The 9,428-nt window shown below is 49.9% G+C and overlaps 1 protein-coding gene across 2 annotated transcripts in view; it reads left to right on the forward strand.

Annotated features, from left to right (window-relative positions):
• Positions 1 to 5,847, forward strand: part of Cldn14 (claudin 14) — an 85,039-nt gene extending 79,192 nt beyond the window's left edge. For both annotated transcript variants that reach the window (XM_048422846.3, XM_087898971.1), the window contains one exon: positions 4,824 to 5,847. In XM_048422846.3, the coding sequence (XP_048278803.3) occupies positions 4,905 to 5,624 (720 nt within the window). In that variant the 5' untranslated portion in view covers positions 4,824 to 4,904 and the 3' untranslated portion in view covers positions 5,625 to 5,847. The remainder of the gene's footprint in view (positions 1 to 4,823) is intronic.
• The last annotated feature ends 3,581 nt before the right edge of the window (positions 5,848 to 9,428 follow it).

Consider the following 9,428-nt stretch of genomic DNA (forward strand, 5'->3'; position numbering starts at 1 on the left):
AAGGAAAGAAGGGAGAAAGAGAGAAAGGAAAGAGAGATAGAAAGGAAAGAAAGAACCTCCCTACTGCTTTAAACGTTAACCTCACCCAAAACGCTATACCAAGGGCACAAATGATAACACTGGACCAGACATCCCGACATCCAGAGAGCTAACATCACAGCCACAATCCTCAGCATCCCTTCTGTCTTCCCCATCCATTGTCCGGTGCCCAAGGCCGTCACTCTCAATACCTGTCTCTCCCTGTCAGCCTTGCCTTTTCTAAGACCCCACCTGGTCATCTCCACGCTCTTCTGGTCCCAATGTCTCTCACCCAAGCGTCACAGTCCTCTCCTCGTTGGTCTCCCTGCTCAGCCCAGACACTCAATGACTTTAAATGTCAGCTTTCCTGCCCGTCAATGAAAATAACAAAACACACAGGGTAGATTTGACTAAGAATTCACCATCAGTGGAAGTACCAGCAACAACAGGTCCCAGCACCGCGAATGCTTGGCACCTGAGGAGTAACTAGCCTGGGCTCAAGGTACATCTCAGAGAACGAGACTGAAACAATGTCCACGATATTTTATTTAGCTTCAGTAAATCCTGGCTTCGTATTCCCACTTGGCACCGCATTCAAAACTGTAGCCATATGCCCCCAGTTCCACGCTCAAATGAGTCACTTCCAGAGGTTCGCAAAACTCAGAGACCAGCTGTGTTGTCTTACCCCTGGAGGTTTCCAACCGGCCGTGACAGTGTCCCGTGGCTTGGTTTGGGGTTTTCTCTTCCCCCTCCTCCCTCCCGCCCAGCTGTCTGTCTATCTTGATGTAGGCCCTAACTGAAGGGGGCCTCTGATGAGCTCTATTACACTCCCAAGGTAAAGACAGGGCAGCCACAGAGTCACCTTAGCCACACCTGGCCCACACCCCAAATTTGGGTTTTTATGATCTATGAAACCCAGACATGTTGATTTAAGAAAAACTGACAGTAATTCAGACACTGTCGGAGAGGTTGGGGGTGGGGACTGGAGAGACGGCTTACCGGTTGAGAGTGCCCGCTGCTTACTGATGACTGCTGTACCCACACCAGGCGGCTCACACTGAAACTCCAGCTCCAAGGACCCGACCCCCTCTGGCCTGCATGGGCAGCCCACACACACATACACATACATACACATAATAAACAAATAAGTCTTTTTTTTTTAAGAAATGAGAAAGGAAAACAGACAACCAACCTAAGAAGGACAGAAAGCAATTGGGCGCAGCCAAAAGCTGAACACCAATATCAGTTTCAAAGTCTTCATAGGTTAAATTATTATTATTAAAGTAGAGAAGACCAGTCATTTGATCCCTGTGTGGCCACATAGACAAGGCTTGCCTTTGAACTTCACATCTACAGATTTTCCAGATCTTTCTTCTCATCTCCCGTCTACATTTGGGGACATGACGGTAGAGGCCGCTTTGATTATTGTCGTGACAGGCATGAAGTCACCAGAGTCACGCGCTCTGCTCAGGAGACTCGGGTGTGCTTTTGTCTAACCCCCTGAGCTAGGCAGACAGTGCTGGGGGAGGTAGGAGTAGCTGGGGATGTTTAACAAACAGAAATTGATTGTAGAAGTTTGGGGCCTCAGCTCCTCAGGGGTGTTCCTCCTGATAGCTGTGGGGGCAGCCTGCCCCATGGCTCTCTCCTAGCTTCCGGCAGACGCTGGATCTGGAACGTTCTGGGCTTCTAGACACACCCTCCAAACTCCACCTCGTCCTCCACACAATGTCTTCTAACTCATCTGCCTTCTATCTTCTGAATACACTAACCTGCTGGTCTAGGGGCCCAGCCTCCTCCAGCATGTCTTTCTTCATCCACATGTGTAATTACCCTATTTCCAAAGAAGGTGACATTCTGAGGTCCTGGAATGTCAGCGTATCTATTTTGGTAGCTACAGATCAACCCATAACATCCTCTATAGAAATTTTTCCCCACCACACAAAAATACCAGCTATTTCTATTCAATAATCATTTAACACTTAAAAAATTCCTTATATTGCTCAGTGGGATATACACTTTTTCTTTTAGCTTTCTTTGTTCTTATACTTTGCCCTTGTAAGGCAGGTTTTTGAAAAATGAAAAATAACCTAACAGATCTATGCAACTAGGAAAAAACAGCTATGAAAATACTGAGGGTTTTTTTTAACTGAAATTCAGTTATTTTCTCTTAAAATGTTTATGATCTGCATCCTTAAAAATTATTCATTTAGTGTGTTATGCATGCATGTATGTATGTGCATGTATGTGGGGAGGGAACAGGCAGATAGAGGTCAAGGGACAACTCGAAGGAGCTGGTTCTGTCCCTCCACCATTTAGATCCCAGGGATGGAACTCCGGCCCATCAGCCTTGGCAGTAAGCATTTACCCACCGAGCCAGCTTGCTAGTCTGAATCACCTGTATTTGTAAAGAATTTGCTGGGCGGTGGTGGCGCACACCTTTAATCCCAGCACTAAGGAGGCAGAGGCAGGCGGATCTCTGTGAGTTCGAGGCCAGCATGGTCTACAGAGAGAGTTCCAGGATAGGCTCCAAAGCTACAGAGAGAAACCCTGTCTTGAAGAGAGAGAGAGAGAGAGAGAGAGAGAGAGAGAGAGAGAGAGAGAGAGAGAGGGAATTTGAATAGAGAGAGAGAGAGAGAGAGAGAGAGAGAATTTGAATAGTGAGATGATGCCTCCTGGGAAAGGCTTAGAAATCCTGCAATCCAGGTGACTTTCAGTGTTTTACACCAAATCTGCAGGCTCCTGCAACTTACCAAAGCAGAAATGACCTCTGAGGCCTTGCACTGCAAATCAGGGTTTATGTCTCACCAACACAAGCTCTCTTGTTTAGAAAAGTTTTCTTTACTCAGGTGTACAGACGTGGGACTCAGTAACAAGGTGATGTTTCTGTGTGACTTGGTGGGAGACATCTCCCACTGGTGTCCTGAATGCGCACAGCGGATGCTATCTTGCCATTTAGTGCTGGCTGCGTTAACTACCTGCCTGTGGTTGTCACAGACCTGGTGAGAGACTGAGTGATACAGAAAGTCCTGTCTATTTAACCATCAGTGCCTGCAAGGCTATCACGTAACAAAGTTACAGGAAGTACGGAGCTGTAACAAAGTTACAGGAAGTACGGAGCTGTAACAACAGTCTCTGAAACACTTTAGGGTGCAGGGAATTCCCTGAAACGAACACACACATACACACACACACACACACACACTCATGCACACACACTCACGCACCACACTCGTGCATGAATGCACACTCACACACATGCATGCACACACTCCTGCACACACACACATTCATGCATGAATGCACTTACACACGTGCATGCACACATTCACACACCAACTCATGCATACACATATACACACACACTCATGCATGAATGCACACTCACACACATGTGCATGCACACATTCACACACCAACTCATGCACACATACACACACTCATACATGTACACACACATTCAGAGCACCTGTGCAAGACCTAAGGGCTTCACCCTGTCAGATGCCACTCTGCCCACCTGGCCCACTAAGGACTTTTACAACCCTTTGTCTTGGACCCGCATCTCCCTTGCAAATGTTTCCACAGGCGTACATATGCCTGTGGGGAAAACAGTAGCCCAAAGGGGACTCCAAAGTCAACCCTGGGCAGGCCAATCCCACACAGCTCCAGCACGTGGCAGGGCCTTTCCAACGCAAACAGTAGTGCAGGGCCGAGCCTTCCTCAGTAGCTAGAGAGGAGAGTCACGCGGTTTCCAAGGAGACGTTCAGTTAATATGTTTTCTACTGAATGAACAGCCTTAAAGTGAGAAGCAAGGCTGGGAAGGATCATTTGATGCCAGCTGCTGCTATGGGAAGGTGGGGGGAGCTGGAGGTGGGGGTAGGGGGCTCATTAACACTTCTTAAATTAGAAAATCCTTAAATTAAAAATAGCAACCTAATGATTTCTAAAATTAGCCCTCCTTGCTTTCCATAAATACACACTTAGACCTCCCAAGACTGATCCACTCACCAAGCCTTGCAGGCTCAGGCAGTCCAGCCTCCCCTTAATGGGTAACCTTCACAAGGAAAGGTGGACAAGGCTGGACAAGCCCTAGAATTCAGGGTCAGGGGTCAGCCATACTGGATCTTCCACTCTGCAGACCGTGGCCACCTGGGACAGCTGGGGACTGACCTGATGGGCTTGAGGGAGTTCCTCACCCTGGGGTACCTTAGCGGCTAGCAAAGCCCAGCTGGGCCCTAAGCCCCTGGCCACCTGGGAATCCTGTCCCTGGGCAGGAGCCAGCAGTCTTAATGTCACATCAGCTCTGAATTCCAAAGCAGCCTCTGGGGCGCCTGAGAAAGTCACCCCCTTAGAGACCCAGCCTCCCCAGGCTGTTCTCTAAGTCACAATTGATGCACACACCTTAACACGTGCCAGTCAGCCCAAGCTGTGTGGATAACATTTGTTATTACTAATTACTGACCAAACGGAAGGCTCAGGTGTAACAGAAAAGGCTGAGGTTAGATAAAAGGCAGAACTTCCTCCACCTCCGTCCCACGAGTAGGACCCAGGAGACATTCAGAATGGAGGCTCTGACATGCAGTCCCTGGGGGGCTCCAGGAAGCACAGGCTGCTGGGACCTGCATCTCTCTCTTCCAGCTCTGTCCTTCCACCCTATGAAGTCCCCAAAACCATTTTATTTTTAGGATATGTAAATTATCATACCAACTGCCTATGGAAAAGCGTTTCAGTTGCAGAAATAAATGCATCGAGATAATATTTAACCCAGTTCCCTTTTCTCACCCTCCCTTTCCTCCTCACTTTATTAGGCCACCTGCAGGCACCTAAGGACCAGACCCAGCCCTAGGGACCCAGGCGCTGCCTGGCACAGCTAGCGGGGGCCCTTGGCCATGGCCAGCACAGCCGTCCAGCTTCTGGGCTTCCTGCTTAGCTTCCTAGGCATGGTGGGAACGCTCATCACCACCATCCTGCCGCACTGGCGGAGGACGGCCCACGTGGGCACCAACATCCTGACTGCCGTGTCCTACCTGAAGGGGCTGTGGATGGAGTGTGTGTGGCACAGCACTGGCATCTACCAGTGCCAGATCTACCGGTCCCTGCTGGCACTGCCCCGGGACCTGCAGGCGGCGCGGGCGCTCATGGTCATCTCCTGCCTGCTGTCGGGCATGGCGTCCGCCTTCGCTGTGGTGGGCATGAAGTGCACTCGTTGTGCCAAGGGCACACCCGCCAAGACCACCTTCGCGGTGCTGGGGGGCGCGTTCTTCCTGCTGGCCGGCCTGCTTTGCATGGTGGCCGTGTCCTGGACCACGAATGACGTGGTGCAGAATTTCTACAACCCGCTACTGCCCAGCGGCATGAAGTTTGAGATCGGCCAGGCCCTGTACCTGGGTTTCATCTCTTCGTCTCTGTCCCTCATTGGAGGCACCCTGCTCTGTTTGTCCTGCCAGGATGAGGCTCCCTACAGGCCCTACCAGGCCCAACCCAGAGTTGGGGCCACCACCACAGCCACCGCCCCTGCCTACCACCCACCAGCAGCCTACAAGGACAACCGTGCCCCCTCGGTGACCTCAGCCTCGCACAGTGGGTACAGGTTGAATGACTACGTATGAATTCCTTCCCCAGGCCTCTGCCAGGGCTGCTGGCCCGCAAGGGACCGCTGACGGATGCAGGGAGGAGGCAGAGACCCACGTGCATGGGGGGAATTGAGCCCAGAACACTGGGCAGGGTGCTCTTCAAAGCAAAGACTTCTTAAAAGTGCTGTTTTTGTATTTATTCTATATATTTATGCGGGTGGTTTAATGAGAGCTCAATAAAGAGTGGCTTGGCAGCTTGGCCCACGGGGTTGGTCTGTGACAGGGGAACAAGCCCCTCAGAGGCGGCTCTTTGAGGGGATGGCAGTGGGTGCTGCATCTTCAGGTGTAGAGAAGCTTGTTAGAGCCTTAGGGATGTCGAGTATCCTGGTTGGGCAGCCACCCTAAGGATGAGGACCCCTGAGTCTGGCATTGAAGCACTAGCATCCACTAGTGCATGATGGGAAAACCTAAGAAAGCTGATTGCTGTGCCCCCAGGAAATCACAGAAGCCCTGGAAGTCCTGGTGTGGGAGAATTGTCTATATTCTGTCAATAATGTTTTAAATAAATGCTGATTGGCCAGGCAGAGAGTATAGGCAGGTCAACCAGACAGGAAGTAGCGGTGGGGTGATGAGAACAAGAGTATTCTGGGAAGAAGGAAGCTCCTTTGCCATTCCCACCCAGACCACCAAGAAGCAACATGTGACCTGCCCCACTGTGAAAGGTACCAAGCCATGTTGGCTAACATAGATAAGAACAATGGGTTAATATAAGCTACAAGAGCTAATAAGAAGCCTGAGCTAATGGGCCAATCAGTTTCTAAGTAATGCAAGACTCTCTGTGTGATTTTCTTTGGGGCTTACCAGCTGCGGGAACTGGGCAGGACAGAAACCCCAACAAGCAGGCCATCATGTTACAAAGTCCAGAGGTCAGAGGGGCACAGTGTTAGGAAGGTTGAGAACTGCTGCCCTAGAATTGTCTGAGTTAATTACCTGTCATGTCTGTGAGGAACTTTGGAGATTGGTTAACTGAGGAAGGAAGAACAACCCAAGGTAGGAAGCACCATCCTAGGGGTGGGGGCACAGGACCAAAAGGAGGAAGATGCAGCTTGGTGGCAGGAACATGAGGCAGCTGGTCACGTGGAATCCTCAGTCTGGAAGCAATGAGTGAGGAATCATGCTCTCTGGCTTTCTACCTGCTTTTGGTTCCCAGCCTTCCTGATGCTGTGACCCCTTTAATCCAGGTCCTCATGCTGCGCTGGCCCCCAACCATGGCACCATCTGTTCCCACTTCATAACTGTGATTTCACAGCCGTCGTAAACCGTAATGTAAATACCTGCTATGCGGCCTCATAGGGTCGTGACCCACAGGTTGAGAATCACTGTTCAAGAACCTGTCGCGTTACAACCAAAGTTAACCATCACGCTCTCTGGCACCAAGCTCTGTCTTGACTTTGCAGGGCTCCCTAGACCCTCGGGTTCCCGAATATTGGGGAGCAGCAGAGGCTCCCGAGGGTAGGCGGAGCTGAGGAATCTCTTTTGTCTCCTGCAATCAGTCCCACCCATAAGTCTGCCCTGTCAGAGAAGCCTCACAGGGTTTCTGGTGTCTCCGGGATTCTACTGCTGTGATGACCGAAAGCAGGTTGGGGAGGAGAGGGTTTATTTGTCTTATATTTCTGCACTGTAGTCCACTGATGAAGGAAGTCAGGACAGGAACTCAAGCAGGGCAGGAACCTGAAGGCAGGATGTTGTTGAAAAGAGAAGCCGCTTGTTGGTTCCCAGCCGCCCAGCTAGCTTAGACTGGAAATAATCACATAGAAACTGTATTAATTAAAACACTGCTTGGCCCATTAGCTCTAATTTCTTATTGGCTAACTCTTACATCATAATTGAACCCATTTCAAGTAATCTGTGCCTCACCACGAGGTCGTGGCCTACCAGCAAAGTTTCAGCACATCTATCTCTGGCAGCTCCATGGCTTCTCTCTGATTCCGCCTTCTCCCTCCCGTGCTATAGGCCAAGCCAGTTCTTTATTCATTAACTAATAAAAGCAACACATAGATAGAAGGACCTCCCACACCAGGATGCAGAGGCCATGGGTGTGCTGCTTACTGGTTTGCTCAGTCTGCTTTGTTATAGAACCCCAGACCACTATCCCAGGATGGCACCACTTACTATGGTCTGCACCTCCCTCATCAATCACTAATTGAGAAAATGCCTTACACCCGGATCTTTAGGCAGCATTTTCTCCACTGAGGCTCCCTTCTCTCTAGTGACTCTCTAGTCTGTGTCAAGTTGACATAAAACTATCCAACACACCTGGCAACATGAGGCAGCCAATCAGATAAGAGCGGGCTTGACGGTCCCTGGGGATGGGGCCTCCCTCCTAACCAGCTTGTAAAATGAGGAACTCTATAAAATAAGAGCTGTGTGTACAACTATGAAATTCTCAAAAATGAAAAATTGAAGGAAGGAAAGGGGGTTAGGGAGATCTGAGTTTGTCTCTGGACTTAGGTAGAGATGCGGCAGTTCTCGACCACCCGGCAGCTGAGGACAGGGCTCAGCTGGTAACGTGCTTGCCTAGCACACGTGAGGCCCTTGGTCTCAAACCATGTGTGCTGACACTGCCTGTAGCCCCAGTAGAGTGTGGAATTAACATCACCCTGGAGAGGAGCTCAGCAGTCCAGAGCACTTATTCTTGCAGAGGACCCAAAGTCTGTTCCCGACTCCCGCATCATGGCTTGCAACCATCTGTAACTCCATTCTAGAAGATCCCATGCAGATAAAACACTCATAAAACACATGAATCTGAAAAGAAAAAGGAAAGACTGTCCTTAACTACACAGCAAGTCCAAGGTCAGCCTTGGATACATAAGACTGCGTCTCAAAAGATAGAATAATAAATAAAATTCTGACTATGTCTCAAAAGAGAATCATAAATAAAATTATTTGAAAAATGCAAAAAATAAAACAAAACCTCCTTAGATGATTCTAAGATTACCATATAGCCAGAAGCATTCCAGTAAAGAAAACCAAGCAATAGTCCCTCTCTCAAGAGTTCATCCAAATGGCAGGAAACCAGACCTCAAGCAAGCAGCCTGACCTAGAAGTGTTAAGGACAGAAGGCGGCAGGCTGGAGAGATGGCTCAGCAGACCAGAGTGCTCACTGCTCCAAAAGGAGTTTGGATTTCAGCACCTCAGTGAGCAGTTCATACCAGCCTGGAACCACAGCTCCAGGGACTTAGGCGCCCTCTTCTGGCCTCCTTGGGAACTGCACACACACACACACACACACACACACACACACACAGAGGATAGTAAATATAAAAATAAAAGAACAATAGGAAGGAAATTTGAACCAGGATTGAATCCAGATGATCAGCCAGGGGTGTTTGTTTACACCAGCACGGGGCAGACCTCTAGTATAATCACCTTCCTTCCATGTGAATCCTGATAGACGTGTATGTGGTCTGTGGCCCTCTGTGGAGCTTCCCAGAACTATCACTTATAGAGCATAGGGGTGGAGGTGCGGAGGGGTGGGTGGGGTCCTGACTGCAGAGGATGAAAGGTGACATCACTTCCACATCTGCAGCCCCAGGGGAAACAGGAAGTGACATGTTGGGTCCGCTCTACACCTAACAGGAAGTGATGTGTGGGTCCGCCCTACACCTGGCCATCAAAACTTGGGAGTGGATAGGAGGCAGACCTGGGTCTCCCCCTGCAAGTATCAGCGCCTCCCCTCACTTTCTCTTCCTCATTCACTCCCAGGACAAGGACTCCTGCCCCTCTAAGTCTCTGTCTGCCACCTTACAATCAGGGCCTTCGCCATGGAGTAGACGCCAT

Source organism: Myodes glareolus, chromosome 2, assembly GCF_982192425.1.
Source record: "Myodes glareolus chromosome 2, mMyoGla1.1, whole genome shotgun sequence".
NCBI classification, from domain to species: domain Eukaryota; kingdom Metazoa; phylum Chordata; class Mammalia; order Rodentia; family Cricetidae; genus Myodes; species Myodes glareolus.